Source organism: Cherax quadricarinatus, chromosome 1, assembly GCF_038502225.1.
Source record: "Cherax quadricarinatus isolate ZL_2023a chromosome 1, ASM3850222v1, whole genome shotgun sequence".
Classification (NCBI taxonomy): domain Eukaryota; kingdom Metazoa; phylum Arthropoda; class Malacostraca; order Decapoda; family Parastacidae; genus Cherax; species Cherax quadricarinatus.
The window spans coordinates 5231974-5256441 of NC_091292.1; the positions used below are offsets into that span (position 1 = coordinate 5231974).

At 40.8% G+C, this 24468-nt stretch overlaps 1 protein-coding gene across 4 annotated transcripts in view; it reads right to left on the reverse strand.

Moving 5' to 3' along the window:
• LOC128690837 (uncharacterized) overlaps nt 1-24468 on the reverse strand; it is a 480921-nt gene that overhangs the window by 11211 nt on the left and 445242 nt on the right. For all 4 annotated transcript variants that reach the window (XM_070089601.1, XM_070089495.1, XM_070089646.1 and 1 more), the window contains one exon: nt 16488-16650. In XM_070089601.1, coding sequence (XP_069945702.1) covers nt 16488-16650 — 163 coding nt within the window. The remainder of the gene's footprint in view (nt 1-16487; nt 16651-24468) is intronic.

The window sequence follows — 24468 nt, forward strand, 5'->3', positions numbered from 1 at the left end:
TACATGTCCAAAGCATCTCAACAACCCCTCCTCAGCCCTCTGGATAAGTTTTGGTAATCCCACACCTCCTCTTAATCTCCAAACTATGGATTCTCTGCATTATATTCACACCACACATTGCCCTCAGACATGATATCTCCACTGCCTCCAGTCTTCTCCTTGTTGCAACATTCACAACCCATGCCTCACACCCATACGAGCATTGGTATAACTATACTCTCATACATTCCCCTCTTTGCTTTCATGGATAAAATTCTTTGTCTCCACAGACTCCTCAGTGCACCACTCGCCTATTTCCCCTCGTCAATTCTATGGCTCGCCTCATCCTTCATAGACCAATCTGCTGACACGACCACTCCCAAATATCTGAACACATTCACCTCCTCCATACTCTCTCCCTCCAATATTCCGTTACCTAATTTTTTTATCATCACCTTACTCTTTCCTATACAGGTCTCCCTCAACATTCACGTTTTCAACTTTCACGGGCTTCACACATTCGCGAATTCCCAACCGCCAAATTCCCAGCCACCAAATTCCCAGCCGCCAAGGCCCGGTGGCCTGGTGGCTAAAGCTCCCGCTTCACACACGGAGGGCCCGGGTTCGATTCCCGGCGGGTGGAAACATTCGACACGTTTCCTTACACCTGTTGTCCTGTTCACCTAGCAGCAAATAGGTACCTGGGTGTTAGTCGACTGGTGTGGGTCGCATCCTGGGGGACAAGATTAAGGACCCCAATGGAAATAAGTTAGACAGTCCTCGATGACGCACTGACTTTCTTGGGTTATCCTGGGTGGCTAACCCTCCGGGGTTAAAAATCCGAACGAAATCTTATCTTATCTTATCCCGCCACCTGCGAGTCCCTACTACCCTCTCTCCGACCCCCGCAACTGGCAGCCAGCCCTCCCACCACTCAGTGTGGTGAGTGTTTTGTTTGTTCATTATTTGCTATTAAACTACAGTATAAATAATGTAAACCCATTCATGACTGCATATTGGAATGGCTATTCGGACAGGTATTAGACGGTGACATCATGTGTTTACTCTTGAGCACTGCAAAGAATTAAACATTTCTGCTAGAGCTAATAATAACAATAGTAATAATAATAATAATAATAATAATAAATATGATATAATTGAAGAAGGAAATTGTACAAACATATGAGGGAGTGGTTGACACATCGTCAGTGTGACTTTGTTTATGCTGGAGTGAACATTAGTCTCCTTGCTCTTCCAAACATTTCACAATAATTCATTGTGTTTGGTGCTTGTAGATTGGAGTGGTAGAGGCAATGGTATTTAATAACATACATGTTAATAATAATACACGTTATTAATAATATGTACTATTATTATTTATAACATATATGTTATTAAATACATACATGTTAATAATAATACATGTTATTAATAATAACATGTACTATTATTATTTATAACATATATGTATTTAAATACCACTGCCTCAACCGCTGAATTATTGTGAAATGTTTGGAAGAGCAGGGAGACTAATGTTCACTCCAGCATAAACAAAGTCACACTGACGATGTGTCAACCACTCCCTCGTATTTTTGTACAATTTCCTTCTTCAATTATATCGTATTTATTATTATTATTATTATTATTATTATTATTATTATTATTATTATTACTATTGTTATTATTAGCAATAGCAGAAATGTTTGATTCTTTGCAGTGTTCAAGAGTAAACATATGGAAAATTTTCTAGGGGTGCTTACCTTTATGTACCTCAACATTACATGCTTACAAGTAAACTCAATGGGAGACAACCATATTGTTTACCGTAGTCACCCCGTGTAGACATGTGAGAAAACTTAACCACCCCTTTTCACGGCAAGTGGTTCCTTCGACCTCACAATCTTATCCATATCTATCCGAGACCAGTATGGATTGGATAGCACCCACAAGTACGGTGCTACTAATTAATTGTGGACTGTATAAATGATATTAGTGTAACTGAATGAAGGGGGGGGGGGGGAGTTCACACATGGATATATCCATCAAGGAAAACACTTGTACATAATCTCTCCACTTACCAGATACTGTATTCTCTGGTGATCACTTGATCTAGCTGGATCACCCATAACCTATCCAATTACAACATACCTAACTGGCCAGTATCAGTCTGTTATAACTAGAAAGGTTACTTAACTGTGGGTGATTGATACCCCTTATTTCCTCCATTCACCATCTCATTTCGATGTCCTGCTACACCGACACGGTTCTTATTCCAGCAGGACGAGGTATCCGTTGGTTTGTCCCGGTTTAGAAGTCGTGACTCAATGAACTTCAGTATCCTCGATACGAGAATCACGCGTTCACTCGGAGCAGGGCGATCTATTTCACAACCCTGCATTCTCTTAACTTAATGTTATTATCACTGATTACATTACCATTCACAAGACGATTTAACGTCTCATAATTATTATACACATTAGAGGTCACTCCATTAAGATCTGAGGCCGATGAGTGAGGATTAACTCACGGGTATTTCTCCTGGACACACACCATGGCCGCGCACCAGTCACACCCGGTCGAACCATTATTCATTAATTTTACCACCTTATTACGGTGGTCCCGTGAATCACGTTCCCTCACTCTCCACCAGGAACAGTTACGACACTTCCTATTATGAAAGAAGGCCTATATTAATCCTTAGGCCGCCGTGAACGCCAATTTCCTGGTTCCATGCTTTCCCAGCCTCCTCACTACATTCAAAAACACTCCCACCTCCCCACCTCCCTGTGCCCCAGTTCGACCTATACCCCCGCACATCTGCGCATGCGCAAAGGGAACTCTTGGTTCTATCCTATTGTCAAATAAATTTTTGCCTCATATCGACACATTAAACACCTATTACGCGCTATAGCTTCGGAAAATCAAAAAATTTTCCACACTGCAGCCGGGCGGAGGTCGTTGCTAGACAACTTACATAATGTGGAGTACAATTTTCCCATCTTCACTGGCCACCTGGCTTGGGAATTCCAACATTGGTATTTACATAATCACCCATTAATTCTTTCCACCTGTTAACTCCTCAGGTAGGGCTCCATCCAAAGCACACTCAAGCCTCCATGCTTCTGGTATTAACAATTTCCCTCTTATTGTAAGGTGTGACACTAAGTCTATGCTCTCGGGGTTAATTTATTGGGCATACTGGAATTATGAGACTTTAACAATAACAAGTCTCTCTCAGTATCCCAATTCAGCCCCAACACATTACTGCATATAGGCACTTCAACTCCATGGCCATCCATATTTATTGATCCCTCAAAATGGACTAATTACTGTTCCATTCTCTCATGGGCACAAGCCTATGCTCCCTGGATTAATTTATTGGGCATACTGAAATTATGAGACTTTAACAATAACAAGTCTCTCTCAGTGTCCCAAGTCAGTCCCAGCACCTTTACTGCATTATTTCATTAACCCCTTCACATATCCTCATTAGTTCCTCTTCAGTTGACGTCACACCCGGAAATTGTCCACATAAGATTATTTACCCAATTACTTCACTCAGTGGACCACCTGTGCACTTAAGGTGTGCATTTATCGTCGCCTGAAGTAAGAATAATTTATTATTTAACTATTTATTAATTATATCATTATAAGCAGTCAACAGTTTTGGTGTCTTGCTCAGTTCGCAGAACTGGGCCCTTTAACTGTCCATACGCCATCCTATAATTAGTAGATAATTCTGGATGGTCGAGCTTCCAAGGAAGTCGCACCCAGTAATGTCCAGATTCACATTTAACATCCTTCAGGTATTGTTCCTGAGTAAAGGAATCATTTGGACTTTCCTCATTTATATTAATCCCTATGCTGTCCAGCTCCCACAAATTAGATTGGTTCAACATCATTCTCGATAGAAGAATACTTGTACTGGGTTGACCTTTTATGAGCAAGACACCGTGACTGTATTCACTACTTCCTCTAGTCATTATTACTAGGCGGTAGTTTGCCATATATTACATGGCCCGTACCAGTGTTGAGGAGAGTGACGCCGCATGCTTTTGGATTTATGCCCTTTATCCTGAATTATTACATCCAACACCGGCAAGGCTACCTCGGCTAGGCCATCATTATTGCCATTAGCTGCAACCTTTACATCAGTCACTGTAGTGTCAGGGTTATTAACATTATCATTATTGTCACCATTATTATAAGAATCACATACAACCCTGCACATAACTGTATGGTGCCTTCTCTTGTTGCATTGATAGCAAATGTTCAATTTGGTATGACAATCCTTTACATTATGATTGTCTAGACATCTGATAAATCTGTCAAGTTCTTTCATCCTCTCCACTTTAATATTCCATGAATTATAGGCATTACAATTTTTAGTGAAATGAGTACCCTGGCAGAAGAGGCAGTCTCTTTTCCTTGCCTGACCTCTTATTAACTGGGTTACCCTTACTGAGGTACTTATTCCTCTTACCTTGATGTGAGGAACCACTATTACTGATTCCTGACTTGATATGTGCCTATTTAACTCTTAACTATGATTATTACCACTGGGATTATTTTTCCCTTTTGAAACTTGACAGATACTTCAGAGTCATTATGTGTTATATCCTTAGAACTGTTTGACTGATTGGTCTGCAATTGAACAATTAATTCTTGCCGACCTAGTCTGATTTCCTCCAGACCATACTCTGGAGGTTTCGGCAAACCCACCCTTTGCATTAATAGGTTGATCAACTGCCGGGCTTACACCCTTTAATTTATTCAAAGCCTTACTTTTACAAGACAGTTTTTCTTCCAATTCGTAATGTTGATTAATTAAAACATTCATTTCCATTCCATCTGCACAATTCTCCAGCAGATCTCTTTCACAGTCTTTAAACCACAATTTGTACCAATCAAATCTACTCTCTAAAGCATCTAAATATAACTTTAATTCATTAGGGTTCACGGTTCTTTGATTCATTAAATCAAATGTCTTCGTCACATGGCTTTTAATAGCCTGTAATGATGCTTTCATTACTCTAAAATCCACAGACTTGTCAGCCACATTAACTCCATCAGATCCAGTCATGGTTAGAGAATTATTAATCACTGATTATACAACTTAAGTAGGTGCCTTATAAGAGTAATTCTTGCACTTTACTCTTGTATAAATCCTAGCCACACATGTGCTAGCAATTAATTGGGCTAATTATCATCCATCACACGATCGATTAAACTTGTGCACCCCACACCCACTTCCTTCAATCACTCACTTAATTATTAAGTTATTAATTCAATTAATTTTTTCACTGATTGCATCCGGTTCAGGAAGGACCAGCGGGCAGATATGGAAAATTTTCTAGGGGTGCTTACCTTTATGTACCTCAACATTACATGCTTACAAGTAAACTCATTGGGAGACAACCATATTGTTTACCGTAGTCACCCCGTGTAGACATGTAAGAAAACTTAACCACCCCTGGTCACGGCAAGTGGTACCTTCGACCTCACAATCTTATCCATATCTATCCGAGACCAGTATGGATTGGACAGCACCCACAAGTACCGTGCTACTAATTAATTGTGGACTGTATAGATGATATTAGTGTAACTGAATGAAGGGGGGGGGGGGGGGGGAGGGGTAGGTCACACATGGATATATCCATCAAGGAAAACACTTGTACATAACCTCTCCACTTACCAGATATTCTCTGGTGATCACTTGATGTAGCTGGATCACCCATAACCTATCCAATTACAACATACCCAACTGGCCAGTATCAGTCTGTTATAACTAGAAAGGTTACTTAACTGTGGGTAATTGATACTCCTTATTTCCTCCATTCACCATCTCATTTCGATGTCCTGCTACACCGACACGGTTCTTATTCCAGCAGGACGAGGTATCCGTTGGTTTGTCCCGGTTTAGAAGTCGTGACTCAATGAACTTCACTATCCTCGATACGAGAATCACGCGTTCACTCAGAGCAGGGTGATCTATTTCACAACCCCGCATTCTCTTAACTTAATGTTATTATCACTGATTACATTACCATTCACAAGACGATTTAATGTCTCATAATTATTATACACATTAGAGGTCACTCCATTAAGATCTGAGGCCGATGAGTGAGGATTAACTCACGGGTATTTCTCCTGGACACACACCATGGCCGCGCACCAGTCACACCCGGTCGAACCATTATTCACTAATTTTACCACCTTATTACGGTGGTCCCATGAATCACGTTCCCTCACTCTCCACCAGGAACAGTTACGACACTTCCTATTATGAAAGGAGGCCTATATTAATCCTCAGGCCGCCATGAACACCAATTTCCTGGTTCCATGCTTTCCCAGCCTCCTCACTACATTCAAAAACACTCCCGCCTCCCTGTGCCCCAGTTCGACCTATACCCCCGCACATCTGCGCATGCGCAAAGGGAACTCTTGGTTCTATCCTATTGTCAAATACATTTTTGCCTCATATCGACACATTAAACACCTATTAGGCGCTATAGCTTCGGAAAATCAAAAAATTTTCCACAAAACACGTGATGTCACCGTCTAATACCTTTCCTAACAGCCATTCCAATATGCAGTCATGAATGGGTTTACATTATTTATTCTGTAGTTTAATAGCAAATAATGAACAAACAAAACACTCACCACACTGAGTGGTGGGAGGGCTGGCTGCCAGTTGTTGGGGTCGGAGGGAGGGTAGTAGGGACTCGCAGTGGTGGAGGCAGTGGTGGAGGCATTGGTGGAGGCATTGGTGGAGGCATTGGAGGAGGCAGTGGTGGAGTCTGGTATTTAATAACATACATGTTATTAAATAACATACATTATTATATATTATATAGGTAGTAGGTTGGTAGACAGCAACCACCCAGGGAGGTACTACTGTCCTGCCAAGTGAGTGTAAAACGAAAGCCTGTGATTGTTTTACATGATGGTAGGATTGCTGATGTCTTTTGTCTGTCTCATAAATATGCAAGATTACAGGTATGTCTTGCTACTTCTACTTACACTTAGGTCACACTAAACATACATGTACTCATTTATTTATACACACTCATCTGAGTTTTCTTTGATTTTATCTTAATAGTTCTTGGTCTTATTACTTTTCCTTTTATATCCATGGGGAAGTGGAATAAGAATCTTTCCTCCGTAAGCCATGCGTGTTGTAAAAGTCAACTAAAATGCCGATGCCGGGAACAATGGGCTAGTAACCACTTTTCCTGTAAAGATTACTAAAAAGAATAAGAAGGAGAAAATTGTCAAAGTGATAAGTCTGAATGTGCGTGGATGTTGTGCAGATGATAAGAAAGAGACGATTGTGGATGTTATGAATGAGAAGAAGCTGGATGTCCTGGCTTTAAGTGAAACAAAGCTGACTGGGGTGGGAGAGTTTCAGTGGAGAGGAATAAATGGGATTAGGTCAGGGGTTTCAAATAGAGTTAGAGCTAAAGAAGGAGTAGCAATAATGTTGAAGGATAAGCTATGGCAGGAAAAGAGGGACTATAAATGTATTAATTCAAGGATTATATGGAGTAAAATAAAGACTGGATGTGAAAAGTGGGTTATAATAAGCGTGTATGCACCTGGAGAAGAGAGAAGTGTAGAGGAGAGAGAGAGATTTTGGGAAATGTTGAGTGAATGCGTGGGGAGTTTTGAACCAAGTGTGAGAGTAATGGTGGTTGGGGATTTCAATGCTAAAGTGGGTAAAAATGTTATGGAGGGAGTAGTAGGTAAATTTGGGGTGCTAGGGGTAAATGTAAATGGGGAGCCTTTAATTGAGCTATGTGTAGAAAGAGATTTGGTAATAAGTAATACATATTTTATGAAAAAGAGGATAAATAAATATACAAGGTATGATGCAGCATGTAATGAAAGTAGTTTATTAGATTATGTATTGGTGGATAAAAGGTTGATGGGTAGGCTCCAGGATGTACATGTTTATAGAGGGGCAACTGATATATCGGATCATTATTTAGTTGTAGCTACAGTTAGAGTAAGAGGTAGATGGGAAAAGAGGAAGGTGGCAACAACAAGTAAGAGGGAGGTGAAAGTGTATAAACTAAGGGAGGAGGAAGTTCGGGTGAGATATAAGCGACTATTGGCAGAAAGGTGGGCTAGTGCAAAGATGAGTAGTGGGGGGGTTGAAGAGGGTTGGAATAGTTTTAAAAATGCAGTATTAGAATGTGGGGCAGAAGTTTGTGGTTATAGGAGGGTGGGGGCAGGAGGAAAGAGGAGTGATTGGTGGAATGATGAAGTAAAGGGTGTGATAAAAGAGAAAAAGGTAGCTTATGAGAGGTTTTTACAAAGCAGAAGTGTTATAAGAAGAGCAGAGTATATGGAGAGTAAAAGAAAGGTAAAGAGAGTGATGAGAGAGTGCAAAAGGAGAGCAGATGAAAGAGTGGGAGAGGCACTGTCAAGAAATTTTAATGAAAATAAGAAAAAATTTTGGAGTGAGTTAAACAGGTTAAGAAAGCCTAGGGAAAGTATGGATTTGTCAGTTAAAAACAGAGTAGGGGAGTTAGTAGATGGGGAGATGGAGGTATTAGGTAGATGGCGAGAATATTTTGAGGAACTTTTAAATGTTAAGGAAGAAACAGAGGCAGTAATTTCATGCACTGGTCAGGGAGGTATACCATCTTTTAGGAGTGAAGAAGAGCAGAATGTAAGTGTGGGGGAGGTACGCGAGGCATTACGTAAAATGAAAGGGGGTAAAACAGCTGGAACTGATGGGATCATGACAGAAATGTTAAAAGCAGGGGGGATATAGTGTTGGAGTGGTTGGTACTTTTGTTTAATAAATGTATGAAAGAGGGGAAGGTACCTAGGGATTGGCGGAGAGCATGTATAGTCCCTTTATATAAAGGGAAAGGGGACAAAAGAGACTGTAAAAATTATAGAGGAAAAAGTTTACTGAGTATACCAGGAAAAGTGTACGGTAGGGTTATAATTGAAAGAATTAGAGGTAAGACAGAATGTAGGATTGCGGATGAGCAAGGAGGTTTCAGAGTGGGTAGGGGATGTGTAGATCAAGTGTTTACATTGAAGCATATATGTGAACAGTATTTAGATAAAGGTAGGGAAGTTTTTATTGCATTTATGGATTTAGAAAAGGCATATGATAGAGTGGATAGAGGAGCAATGTGGCAGATGTTGCAAGTATATGGAATAGGTGGTAAGTTATTAAATGCTGTAAAGAGTTTTTATGAGGAGAGTGAGGCTCAGGTTAGGGTGTGTAGAAGAGAGGGAGACTACTTCCCGGTAAAAGTAGGTCTTAGACAGGGATGTGTAATGTCACCATGGTTGTTTAATATATTTATAGATGGGGTTGTAAAGGAAGTAAATGCTAGGGTGTTCGGGAGAGGGGTGGGATTAAATTTTGGGGAATCAAATTCAAAATGGGAATTGACACAGTTACTTTTTGCTGATGATACTGTGCTTATGGGAGATTCTAAAGAAAAATTGCAAAGGTTAGTGGATGAGTTTGGGAATGTGTGTAAAGGAAAAAAGTTGAAAGTGAACATTGAAAAGAGTAAGGTGATGAAGGTATCAAATGATTTAGATAAAGAAAAATTGGATATCAAATTGGGGAGGAGTATGGAAGAAGTGAATGTTTTCAGATACTTGGGAGTTGACGTGTTGGCGGATGGATTTATGAAGGATGAGGTTAATCATAGAATTGATGAGGGAAAAAAGGTGAGTGGTGCGTTGAGGTATATGTGGAGTCAAAAAACGTTATCTATGGAGGCAAAGAAGGGAATGTATGAAAGTATAGTAGTACCAACACTCTTATATGGGTGTGAAGCTTGGGTGGTAAATGCAGCAGCTAGGAGACGGTTGGAGGCAGTGGAGATGTCCTGTTTAAGGGCAATGTGTGGTGTAAATATTATGCAGAAAATTCGGAGTGTGGAAATTAGGAAAAGGTGTGGAGTTAATAAAAGTATTAGTCAGAGGGCAGAAGAGGGGTTGTTGAGGTGGTTTGGTCATTTAGAGAGAATGGATCAAAGTAGAATGACATGGAAAGCATATAAATCTATAGGGGAAGGAAGGCGGGGTAGGGGTCGTCCTCGAAAGGGTTGGAGAGAGGGGGTAAAGGAGGTTTTGTGGGCAAGGGGCTTGGACTTCCAGCAAGCGTGCATGAGCATGTTAGATAGGAGTGAATGGAGACGAATGGTACTTGGGACTTGACGATCTGTTGGAGTGTGAGCAGGGTAATATTTAGTGAAGGGATTCAGGGAAACCGGTTATTTTCATATAGTCGGACTTGAGTCCTGGAAATGGGAAGTACGTACAATGCCTGCACTTTAAAGGAGGGGTTTGGGATATTGGCAGTTTGGAGGGATATGTTGTGTATCTTTATATGTGTATGCTTCTAAACTGTTGTATTCTGAGCACCTCTGCAAAAACAGTGATAATGTGCGAGTGTGGTGAAAGTGTTGAATGATGATGAAAGTATTTTCTTTTTGGGGATTTTCTTTCTTTTTTGGGTCACCCTGCCTCGGTGGGAGACGGCCAACTTAAAAAAAAAAAAAAAAAAAAAAAAACGTTATTAAAGCATAACATGTATATATTTAGTACAATTTACGACGTTTTCATGTATTTTATGATTATTCATGGTTCAACAAGTTAAGGAAGCAGTATTGTAATATATTTCCCTACAATATATTGGGGCACCAAACATTCACGGTTTTTTAACATTCGCGAGGCTCTTGATCCTCTAACCCTCGCGAATGTTGAGGGAGACCTGTATTCACTTTTAATTTCCTTTTTTTTACATATCCTACCAAATTCATCCACCAACCTCTGCAACTTCTCTTCAGAATCTCACAAAAGCAGTGCCATCAGAAAAGAGCAACTGTGACAACTCCCACTTCGTGTTAGATTCTTTATCTTTTAACCCTACACCTCTTGCCAACATCTGAGCATTAATTTCTCTTACAACCCCATCTATATATATATATATATCTTGAACAACCATGGTGACATCACACATCCCCGTCAAAGGCCTACTTTTACTGGGAAATAATCTCCCTCTTGCCTACATAGTCTAACGTGAGCCTCACTATCCTTATAAAAGCTTTCCACTGCTTTCAATAACCTACCTCCTATTCCATACATTTGCAACATCTGCCACACTGCCCCCCTATCCACTCTATCATATGCCTTTTCCAAATTCACAAATGCCACAAATATACCTCTTTACCTTTATCTCAATACTGTTCACCTATATATTTCACTGTGAAGAACTGAGACACTTATGCAACATATGGGAATCTTTATTGAAGAAACGTTTCGCCACACAGTGGCTTCATCAGTCCAATACAAAGCAGAAATGGGTAAGGAGAGGAGGAGTTTGAGGTAATCAGTCCCTCAGCCTGGAATCGATGTGTTCAGTCCATCACAATTGTAGGAAGTACAGCATAGGGCGAGAGAGGTGGCTTATATACTGCAGTCAGGTGTGTCAAAGCTGGAGGTGGCAGGATCACAGTGGGACCTGCCACTAGTGTAAGTAGGTCCTCGTCCAAAGGTTGGACAAGCGTTGAAGTCTTTGTACCAAGATCCCATGATGTTGCAGTGTCTGACAGACGTGATGAATGGTTTTGAAAACCGACAACTTAAAGAATTGAGACACTTATGCAACATATGGAAATCTTTATTGACGAAACATTTCTTCAATAAAGATTCCCATAAGAGTCTCAATTCTTCAAGTTGTCGGTTTTCAAAACCATTCATCACATATGTTTCACTGTAAAAACTTCGTCTACACACCCCCTACCTACCCCAAACCCTCCTTATTCATCTGCTATCCTGCTCTCCGTCTTACTCTTAATTCTTTCAATAATAGCTCTACCATACACTTTACCAAGCATACTCAACAGACTTCTTCCTTCTTTCAACGCACTGGCCGTATCCCACTGAGGTGGGGTGGCCCAAAAAGAAAACGAAAGTTTCTCCATTTTTTTTTTTTTTTTCAACAAACCGGCCGTATCCCACCAAGGCAGGGTGGCCCAAAAAGAAAAACGAAAGTTTCTCTTTTTAAATTTAGTAATTTATACGGGAGAAGGGGTTACTAGCCCCTTGCTCCTGGCATTTTAGTCGCCTCTTACAACACGCATGGCTTACAGAGGAAGAATTCTGTTCCACTTCCCCATGGAGATAAGGGGAAATAAACCAGAACTAGAACTAGTAAGAAAAATAGAAGAAAATCCAGAAGGGTCTGTATATATATACACCTACCATCCGACTAATGACCTGCTCGACTTACGACCACTTGACTTACGACCGTGTTTTTTATGCCAAATTTCTGGGAAATAAACAACTATTTGTGTTGTACACAGTGTTTATCCTAAACCTTACAGAATAAAATACAGTACTAACAGCATAAAAAGTAAAGTAAAACATGAAATACCAAAATAAAACAATAAAATAAAGTCATTACAAAAATGTTTTGTTGATATTCAGTAGTAAAGTTCGACTTACGACCATTTCGACTGACGACCGGTTTCTCGGAACCGAACTCGGTCGTAAGTCAGATGGTAGGTGTATATGCTTGTACATGCATGTGTAGTGTGACCTTAATGTAAGTAGAAGTAGCAAGACCTACCTGAAATCATGCATGTTTATGAGACAGAAAAAAGATACCAGCAATCCTACCATCATGTAAAACAATTACGTACAGGCTTTCATTTTACACTCATTTGGCAGGATAGTAGTACCTACCTAGGCTCAACAGACTTCTTTCTTTCTTTCTTTCAACACACCGGCCGTATCCCACTGAGGCGGGATGGCTGAAAAGGAAAAACGAAAGCTTCTCCTTTCACATTTAGTAATATATACAGGAGAAGAGGTTACTAGCCCCTTGCTCCCGGCATTTTAGTCGCCTCTTACAAAACGCATGTCTTACAGAGGAAGAATTCTGTTCCACTTTCCCATGGAGGTAAGAGGAAATAAACAAAAACAAGAACTAGAAAGAAAATAGAAGAAAACCCAGAGGGGTGTGTATACATATGTTTGCACATGTATGTGTAGTGTGACCTAAGTGTAAGTAGAAGTAGCAAGACATACCTGAAATCTTGCATGTGTATGAGACAGAATAAAAAGACACCAGCAATCCTACCATCATGTAAAACAATTACAGGCTTTCATTTTACACTCATTTGGCAGGATGGTAGTACCTAAACCATACCACGGGCGGGATTGAACCCGCGGTCAGAGTCTCAAAACTCCAGACCGTCGCATTAGCCACTGGACCAGCTAGCCACAATAAGATTCATCCAACTAGGTACATATATGGTTTGTTTGCAATCGTGTCATTACGATTTCGTGAGTCATGTTGACGGCATTGAGGGGACTTGAGCTAGAGTTTGTCATGGCCACGCTAGCTGGAGATTCGTCTGTAAAAACTTGCATTTGTGGTCACAGTGGTGCCTATGCTAACCTTCCTATGGTGTAGAAATATACCTAGTTGGATGAATCTTATTGTGGCTAGCTGGTCCAGTGGCTAACGCGACGGTCTGGAGTTTTGAGACTCTCTGACCGCGGGTTCAATCCCGCCCGGTATGGTTTGTTTGCAATCGTGTCATTACGATTTCGTGAGTCATGTTGACGGCATTGAGGGGACTTGAGCTAGAGTTCGTCACGGCCACGCTAGCTGGAGATTCGTCTGTAAAAACTCGCATTTGTGGTCACAGTGGTGTCTATGCTAACCTTCCTATGGTGTAGAAATATACCTAGTTGGACAAATCTTATTGTGGCTAGCTGGTCCAGTGGCTAACGCGACGGTCTGGAGTTTTGAGACTCTCTGACCACGGGTTCAATCCCGCCCGTGGTATGGTTTGTTTGCAATCGTGTCATTACGATTTCGTGAGTCATGGTAGTACCTACCTAAGCTCAGCAGACTTATTCCCCCATAATTTTTACACTCTCTTTTGTCCCCTTTGCCTTTATACAAAGGAACTTTGCATACTCTCTGCCAATCCCTAGGTACCTTACCCTCTTCCATACATTTATTAAATAAAAACACTAACCACTCCAAAACTATATCCCCACCTGCTTTTAACATTTCTATCTTTATCCCGTCAATCCCAGCTGCTTTATTCCCTTTCATTCTACTCACTGCCCCACGCACTTCCCCCACACACAACTGGTTCTTTCTCACTTCTATAAGATGTTATTCCAACTTGTCCTATACACAAAATTACAGCTTCCCCATCTTCATCAACATTTAACAATTTCTCAAAATATTCCCTCCATCTTCCCGATACCTCTAACTCTCCAATTAATAACTCTCCTCTCCGATTTTTAACTAGCAAATCCATTCTTTCCCTAGGCTTTCTCAACTTATCATTCCACCAATCGTTCTTCTTCCCTCCCGCACCCACTTTCCTGTAACCACAAACTTCTGCTGAACACTGTAACACTACCTGGAGAGAGTTTACCTGGAGAGAGTTCCGGGGGTCAACGCCCCCGCGGCCCGGTCTGTGACCAGGCCTCCTTAGGTCAGCGTCCCAGGATGCGACCCACACCAGTCGACTAACACCCAGGTACCCATTTTACTGATGGGGAACATAGACAACAGGTGGAAAGAAACACGTCCAATGTTTCTACTCTGGCTGGGAATCGAACCCAGGCCCTCACCGTGTGAAGCGAGAGCGTTAACCACCAGGCCACCAGAGCCCACTATTCTTAAACTTACCCCATACATCTTCTACCCCATTGCCTATACTCTCACTAACCCATCTGTCCTCCAACAGTTGTTTATATCTTACTCTAACTGCCTTCTCCTCTAGTTTATAAATCTTCACTTTTCTCTTACTTGCTGTTTCCATTCTCCTTGTATCCCATCTACTTTTTATGCTCGCTGTAGCTACAACTAAAAAGTGATCTGATAGATCTGTGGCCCCTCTATAAACATGTACATCCTGAAGTCTACCCAACAGTCTTTTATCTACCAATATGTAGTCTAACAAACTACTGTCATATCGCCCTACATCATATCTTGTATACTTATTTATCCTCTTTTTCTTAAAATATCTGTTACTTATAACCAAACCCCTTTCTATACAAAGTTCAATCAAATGCTCCCCATTATCATTTACACCTGGCACCCTAAACTTACCTACCACACCCTCTCTAATTTTTTTTTTTTTTTTTTTCAACAAGTTGGTCGTCTCCCACCGAGGCAGGGTGACCCAAAAAAGAAAGAAAATCCCCAAAAAGAAAATACTTTCATCATCATTCAACACTTTCACCACACTCACACATTATCACTGTTTTTGCAGAGGTGCTCAGAATACAACAGTCTAGAAGCATACACATATAAAGATACACAACATATCCCTCCAAACTGCTTTTCCTATTTTAGCATTTAGGTCTGTTTCCATAATTAACTTATAATTTTAAAAAATTTCTTAAGGCCTTCCTATAATTTATCTCACAGCAATAATATGCAACCTGTATTTCCAACGAGCTGTTGGAGTGTGAGCAGGGTAATATTTTGTGAAGGGATTCAGGGAAACCGGTTAGCGAGACTCGAGTCCTGGAAGTGGGAAGTACAATGCCTGCATTTGAAAGGAAGGGGTTTGGGATATTGGCTGTTTGGAGGGATACTTAAACTGTCATATCTGAGTGCCTCTGCAAAGACAGAGATTATGTATGAATGATGTTGAAAGTGCTGAATGATGAAAGTTTTTTCTTTCTTTTTGGGTTTTTCTTCCTTTTTGGGTCACCCTGTCTCAGTGGGAGACGGCTAGTGTGTCAAAAAAGGATTGTTAAGTGTTTTCCTGCATGTAAGACAATTTTATATTTACAGAAAATTCATCTTTATCCCAACTTAGTAGTAATGCATATATTTCAGTTCAAAATCCTGCTTGACTGCTGTCTGGTCGATTTGGTGATGAGGATAAACTCTTGTGAAAGTTAATATTAAATATTTATAAACAAAGCTGTTAAAAACCCAGTTCATAGACTGATTACCAACTTACAACCATTAAGTCTCTCATATACTACATGTCCAGCATTAGTGTTTCCCACCACAGCATACAATGAATCTCTATTCAAATTGAATGTATTTGTGCCTGTCAATCTACAACCCTAGTTGTAGGGAAGAGAATGACCCCTACCCCTCCTATATCCTAAAAGAGAATGAGTTTTAGGGGCCTGAGCATCCAAAAGGATTGTGTGAGCATGTTACATAAGAGTGAATGGAGATACATGTAGTATGTGGTTTTTAATAGATGTGCTGTCGGAGTTTCAGCATGAATTTTTTTTATGTAGGATTCAAGAAATATGGTTAACTAGACATGAGCCCTGAAGGTGGAAACTGCATTTGCTTGCACTCTGAAGGAGGGGTGCAAATGTTGCAGTTGGAAGGCAATTTGAATTGTGATGTCAGCACACTTCTGACAGCAATTTAATGAGGTATGTTTTTTACCTTTGGGTCATCCTGCCTTAGTGGGAGACAGCCATCAAATTAAAAAAAATATATATGTACATACCAATGTCTTTCTTAGTTTGACTTGGCTCAGAAGAATATGTAACTGAAGATTTGCGATGTTTCTTGGCACCATAACCACTTGAGGATTGTGATGGGGTCAGATGTGTAGTTAATGTGGTACCAACTTGTTCAACCTTCCTCTTCTTTGCAACACAGACCTCACTCTGCATAAAAAAGTATTTTTCTAGTTCAGGATGCAATACTGTAATATTCTGAAGTTGCAATGCTTGTATATGGCTGAGGGTGAAGTCAGTCATATAAAGCCATGTTCAGTACAGATCAGAAATTTTAGCAACATAGCTTGCCCACCTTTGATATACCTTACCTTTGAAGAGTTTCGAGAGTTTAACTACTCTCAGAGCCTGGCCATGGGCCAGGATCGTCCAGTGCTTGCCTAATCAACCATGCTGTTGCTGCTGATGGCCTGCTGCCCCACACATCCATCACAGCCTGGTTGATCTGGCACCTGGTGAGATACTTGCCCAGTTTCCTCTTGAAGGATTCTACACTTGTTCTAGCCATGTTTCTGATATCTTCTGGTAAGATGTTGAATAGTCTGGGACCCCGGATATTGATACAGTGTGCCCTTATTGCCCCCACTACACCCCTGCTCCTCACTGGGTTTATTTTACACTTCCTCCCATATCTCTCACTCCAGTATGTTGTTATGGCAGTGTGCAGATTTGGGACCAGGCCCTCAAGTACTTTCCAGGTACAGTGGAACCTCATTTTTCGGCTGCTGGATTTAGCGGCCGATCTGTATTTAGGCCAGTTTTTCAGCGGAAATTTTGCTCCATATTTAGGCCGTTGCCTCATATGTCGGCCACATTAGGAAGCTGATGTGGCCTGTTTATTAAGCGCGACTGTGAAATAAGCCACCATGGGCAAGGAGTGTAGCAGGCATGCAGGCGGTGTAGCATGGAGGGAGGGAGTGTAGCATGGAAATAGGGAGTGTGGGAGGGAGGCAGGGAGTGTAGCAGGCATGCAGGGAGTGTAGCATGGAGGCAGGGAGTGTAGCAGGCATACAGGGAGTGTAGCATGGAGGGAGGGAGTGTAGCAAGGAGACAGGAAGTGTAGCAGGCATGCAGGGAGTGTAGAAGGGAGGCATGGAGTGTAGCAGGGAAACAGGGAGTGTAGAAGGGAGGCAGGGAGTGTAGCAGGCATGCAGGAAGAGTAGCATGGAGGGAGTGAGTGTAGAAGAGAGGCAGGGAGTGTGGCAGGGAAACAGGGAGTGTGAAGGGAGGCAGGGAGTGCAGCAGGAAAAAAGGGAGTGTGGAAGGGAGGCAGGGAGTGTAGCAGGCAGGCAGGGAAGTAACCCCAGAGAGGACTTTGATACCTGAAGTCCCTATGGAGGGGGATTCCCATTCCAAACAATAATCAGTCCTCCTCCTCTCCATAAGTCATAAGCCAACAGGAGTCTTCAATAAGATAAGATAAGATTTCGTTAGGATTTTTAACCCCGGAGGGTTAGCCACCCAGGATAACCCAAGAAAGTCAGTGCGTCATCGAGGACTGTCTAACTATTTCCATTTGGGTCCTCAATCTTGTCCCCAAGGTTGCTACCCACACCAGTCGATTAACCCAGGTACCTATTTGCTGTTAGGTGAACAGGACAACAGGTGTAAGGAAACGTGTCGAAATGTTTCCACCCACCGGGAATCGAACCCGGGCCCTCCGTGTGTGAAGCGAGAGCTTTAGAAACCAGGCTACCGGGCCTGTCATAGTATGTAATAGTGATTTAAATGTTCATTTATTTATTTTACTTAGTTCTCATTGTTTTGTGTATGTAAAACTATAATGAATCTTTAAAAAATGTATTTTTGTTAATATTTTTGGGTTTCTTGAGCAGAGTATTTTTTTTTTTTTTCAACAAGTCGGCCGTCTCCCACCGAGGCAGAGTGACCCAAAAAAGAAAGAAAATCCCCAAAAAGAAAATACTTTCATCATCATTCAACACTTTCACCTCACTCACACATAATCACTGTTTTTGCAGAGGTGCTCAGAACACTAACAGTTTAGAAGCATATACACTTTGCGTATAAAGATACACAACATATCCCTCCAAACCGCTAATATCCTGAAATTCCTCTTTTAGAGTGCAGGCATTGTACTTCCCATTTCCAGGACTCAAGTCCAGCTATATAAAAATAACCGGTTTCCCTGAATCCCTTCACTAAATATTACCCTGCTCACACTCCAACAGATTGTCAGGTCCCAAATACCATTCATCTCCCTTCACTCCTATCAAACACGCTCATGCACGCCTGCTGGAAGTCCAAGCCCCTCGCCCACAAAACCTCCCTTACCACTTCCTTCCAACCTTTTCGAGGACGACCCCTACCCCGCCTTCCTTCTCCTACAGATTTAAATGCTCTCCATGTCATTCTACTTTGATCCATTCTCTCTAAATGACCAAACCACCTCAACAACCCCTCTTCAGCCCTCTGACTAATACTTTTATTAACTACACACCTTCTCCTAATTTCCACACTCTGAATTTTCTGCATAATATTTACACCGCACATTGCCCTTAGACAGGACATCTCCACTGCCTCCAACCACCTCCTCACTGCTGCATTCACAACCCAAGCTTCACACCCACATAAGAGTGTTGGTACTACTATACTTTCATACATTCCCTTCTTTGCCTCCATAGATAACGTTTTTTGACTCCACATATACCTCAATGCACCACTCACCTTTTTTCCCTCATCAATTCTACGATTAACCTCATCCTTCATAAATCCATCCGCCGACATGTCAACTCCTAAGTATCTGAAAACATTCACTTCTTCCATACTCCTCTCCAATTTGATATCCAATTAGTCTTTATCTAAATCATTTGATACCCTCATCACCTTACTCTTTTCTATGTTCACTTTTAACTTCTACCTATACACACACTCCCAAACTCATCCACTAACCATTGCAATTTTTCTTTAGAATCTCCCATAAGCACAGTATCATCAGCAAAAATTAACTGTGTCAATTCCCATTTTGAATTTGATTCCCCAAAATTTAATCCCACCCCTCTCCCAAACACCCTAGCATTTACTTCCTTTACAACCCCATCTATAAATATATTAAACAACCATGGTGACATTACACATCCCTGTCTAAGACCTGCTTTTACCAGGAAGTAGTCTCCCTCTCTTCTACACACCCTAACCTGAGCCTCACTATCCTCATAAAAACTCTTTACAGCATTTAGTAACTTACCACCTATTCCATATACTTGCAACATCTGCCACATTGCTCTCCTATCCACTCTATCATACGCCTTTTCTAAATCCATAAATGCAATAAAAACTTCCCTACCTTTATCTAAATACTGTTCACATATATGCTTCAATGTAAACACTTGATCTGCACATCCTCTACCCACTCTGAAACCTCCTTGCTCATCCGCTATCCTACATTCTGTCTTACCTCTAATTCTTTCAATTATGACCCTACCGTACACTTTTCCTGGTATACTCAGTAAACTTATTCCTCTATAATTTTTACAATCTCTTTTGTCCCCCTTCCCTTTATATAAAGGGACTATAAATGCTCTCCGCCAATCCCTAGGTACCTTCCCATCTTTCATACATTTATTAAACAAAAGTACCAACCACTCCAACACTATATCCTCCCCTGCTTTTAATATTTCTGTCATGATCCCATCAGTTCCAGCTGCTTTACCCCCTTTCATTCTATGTAATGCCTCACATACCTCCCCCACACTTACATTCTGCTCTTCTTCACTCCTAAAAGATGGTATACCTCCCTGGCCAGTGCATGAAATTACCACCTCCCTTTCTTCCTCAACATTTAAAAGTTCCTCAAAATATTCTTGCCATCTACCAAATACCTCCCTCTCCCCATCTACTAACTCCCCTACTCTGTTTTTAACTGACAAATCCATATGTTCCCTAGGCTTTCTTAACTTGTTTAACTTACTCCAAAATTTTTTCTTTTCATTAAAATTTCTTGACAGTGCCTCTCCCACTCTATCATCTGCTCTCCTTTTGCACTCTCTCACCACTCTCTTCACCTTTCTTTTACTCTCCATATACTCTGCTCTTCTTATAACACTTCTGCTTTGTAAAAACCTCTCATAAGCTAACCTTTTCTCTTTTATCACACCCTTTACTTCATCATTCCACCAATCACTCCTCTTTCCTCCTGCCCCCACCCTCCTATAACCACAAACTTCTGTCCCACATTCTAATACTGCATTTTTAAAACTCATCCATCCCTCTTCAACCCCCCACTACTCATCTTTGCACTAGCCCACCTTTCTGCCAATAGTCGCTTATATCTCACCCGAACTTCCTCCTTCCTTAGTTTATACACTTTCACTTCCCTCCTACTTGTTGTTGCCACCTTCCCCTTGTCCCATCTACCTCTTACTCTAACTGTAGCTACAACTAAATATTCATCTGATATATCAGTTGCCCCTCTGGAGTTTATCTGGAGAGAGTTCCGGGGGTCAACGCCCCCGCGGCCCGGTCTGTGACCAGGCCTCCTGGTGGATCAGAGCCTGATCAACCAGGCTGTTACTGTTGACTCTATAAACATGTACATGCTGGAGCCTACCCATCAACCTTTTATCCACCAATACATAATCTAACAAACTATACTTTCATTACGTGCTGCATCATACCTTGTATATTTATTTATCCTCTTCTTCGTAAAATATGAATTACTTATTACCAAATCTCTTTCTACACAAAGCTCAATTAAAGGCTCCCCATTTACATTTACCCCTGGCACCCCAAATTTACCTACCACTCCCTCCACAACATTTTTACCCACTTTAGGATTGAAATCCCCAATCACAAGTACTCTCACACTTGGTTCAAAACTCCCCACGCATTCACTCAACATTTCCCAAAATCTCTCTCTCTCTCCTCTACACTTCTCTCTTCTCCAGGTGCATATATGCTTACTATAACCCACTTGTCACATCCAACTTTTAATTTACTCCACATAATCCTGGAATTAATACATTTATAGTCCCTCTTTTCCTGCCATATCTTATCCTTCAACATTATTGCTACTCCTTCTTTAGCTCTAACTCTATTTGAAACCCCTGACCTAATCCCATTTATTCCTCTCCACCGAAACTCTCCCACCCCCTTCAGCTTTGTTTCACTTAAAGCCAGGACATCCAGCTTCTTCTCATTCATAACATCCACAATCACCTCTTTCTTATCATTTGCACAACATCCACGCACATTCAGACTTCCCACTTCGACAATTTTCTTCTTCTTATTCTTTTATTTATTTATTTATTTGAACATGATATAGAGAAGTACAAGGAATACAATTTTTAAAGTGCAGCATGCCAAAGCCCCTTGTATGCAGAGCATTATGGGCAGGCTTAAAATTAACTTAAGATTAACTAAGCAATGATATATTCAGTGGTACAAAAATTATTGTAAAACAGATAACAATTTAGTACAAATGAGTGTTACAAAGACAGGTCATATGGTCATTTACTGTGTTACTGTGTAATCAGTAGAATGGAGTATTCTGTTAGGTAATGAAGTTAAATAGTAACAAAGTTTGATTGGGTCACAGGTTGACATTTATGAGATACAATAATGAGATACATATATGAGATACATATATGAGATACAATTTATGAAATACAATTATTCAGTATTTATTTAGTTGTGGGTGAATAAGTGATTTTTGAGAAGAGACTTGAATTTATAAACAGACAGTGTTTCTTTTATATGTAGGTAGTAGGTTGGTAGACGGCAACTGCCCAGGGAGGTACTACCGTCCTGCCAAGTGAGTGTAAAACGGACACCTGTAATTGTTTTACATGATGGTAGGATTGCTGGTGTCCATTTTTCTGTCTCATAAACATGCAAGATTTCAGGTATGTCTTGCTACTTCTACTTACACTTAGGTCACACTACACATACATGTACAAGCATATATATACACACCCCTATGGGTTTTCTAATATTTTCTTACTAGTTCTTGTTCTTGTTGTTTATTTCCTTACCTCCATGGGGAAGTGGAACAGAATTCTTCCTCCGTAAGCATGCGTGTTGTAGGAGGCAACTAAAATGCCGGGAGCAAGGGGCTAGTAACCTCTTCTCCTGTATATATTACTAAATGTGAAAGGAGAAACTTTCGTTTTTCCTTTTGGGCCACCCCGCCTTGGTGGGATACGGCCAGTGTGTTGAAAGAAAGTTTCTTTTATATTCACAGGTAATGAATTTCAGATTTTAGGGCCTTTTATGTGCATTGAGTTTTTGCATAGAGTGAGATGGACACGAGGAACATCAAAGAGTGATCTGTGCCTTGTGTTATGGTCATGGATACATGGGCTAGTGAGGATACATGGGCTAGTGAGAGTATAGGCAATGGGGTTGAAGATGTATGGGGTAGGTTTAAGAATGTAGTAGTAGAGTCTTCAGCAGAAGTTTGTAGTTACAGGAAAATGGGTGTGGCAGGGAAGAAAACCAATTAGTGGAATGATGATGTGAAGAGATTAGTATTAGAGAAAAAGTTCATATATGAGAGGTTTTCACAAAGTAGGAGTGATGCAAAGAGGGAGGAGTATATGGAGAGGAAAAGAGAGGTTAAGAGAGTGGTGAAGCAATGTAAAAGATAGCAAATGAGAGAGTGGGTGAGATGTTATCAACAAATTTTGTTGAAAATATGAAAAAGTTTTGAAGTGAGATTAATAAGTTGAGGAAGCCTAGGGAACGAATGAATTTGACAGTTAAAGGTAGGAGAGGGGAGATATTAAATGGAGAGTTAGATGTATCAGGAAGATAGAGAGAATATTTTGAGGAATTGTTAAATGTTGATGAAGTTAGGGAAGCTGCAATTTCATGTACAGCGCAAGGAGGAATAACATCTTGTAGGAGTGAGGAAGAACCAGTTGTGAGGGGGGGGGGAATGAGTGTGGGAATGAAAGGGGGTAAAGCAGCTGGGATTGATGGGATAAAGATAGAAATGTTAAAAACAGGTGAGGATATAGTTCTGGAGTGGTTGGTGCTTTTATTTAATAAATTTATGGAAGAGGGTAAGGTACCTAGGTATTGGCAGAGAGCATGCATAATTACTTTGTATAGAGGCAAAGGGGACAAAAGTGTGTTCAAAAATTATAGGGTGAGAAGTCTGTTGAGTATACCTGGTAAAGTGTATGGTAGAGTTATTACTGAAAGAATTAAGAGTAAGATGGAGAGTAGGATAGCAGATGAACAAGGAGACTTTAGGAAAGGTAGGGGGTGTGTAGACCAAGTGCTTACAGTGAAACATATGGGTGAATAGTATTTAGATAAAGGTAAAGAGGTTTTTGTGGCATTTATGGATTTGGAAAAGTCATATGACAGGGTGGATAGGGGGGCAATGTGGCAGATGTTGGAAATGTATGGAATAGGAAGTAGGTTATTGAAAGCAGTGAAATGCTTTTACAAGGATAGTGAGGCTCAGGTTAGAGTATGTAGAAGAGGGAAGAGGGAGATTATTTCCCAGTAAAAGTAGGCCTTAGACAATGTTGTGATGTCACCAAGGATGTTCAATACATTTATAGATAGGGTTGTAAGAGAAGTGAATGCTCAGGTGCTGGCAGGAGGTGTGGAGTTAAAAGATGAAGAATCTAACACAAAGAGGGAGTTGTCATGGTTGCTCTTTGTTGATGACACTGTGCTTTTGGGAGATTCTGAAGAGAAGTTGCAAAGATTGGTGGATGAGTTTGGTAGTGTATGCAAAAGAAGAAAATTAAATGTGAATATAGGAAAGAGTAAGGTGATGAGGATAAAAAAAATTAGGTAATGAAAGATTGGATATCAGATTGGAGGGAGAGAGTATGGAGGAGGTGAATGTATTCAGATATTTAGGATTGGACATGTCAGCAGATGGGTCTATGTAAGATGGGGTGAATCACAGAAATGACAAGGGGAAATAGGTGAGTGGTGCACTTAGGAGTCTGTGGAGACAAAGAACTTTGTCCATGGAAGCAAAGAGGG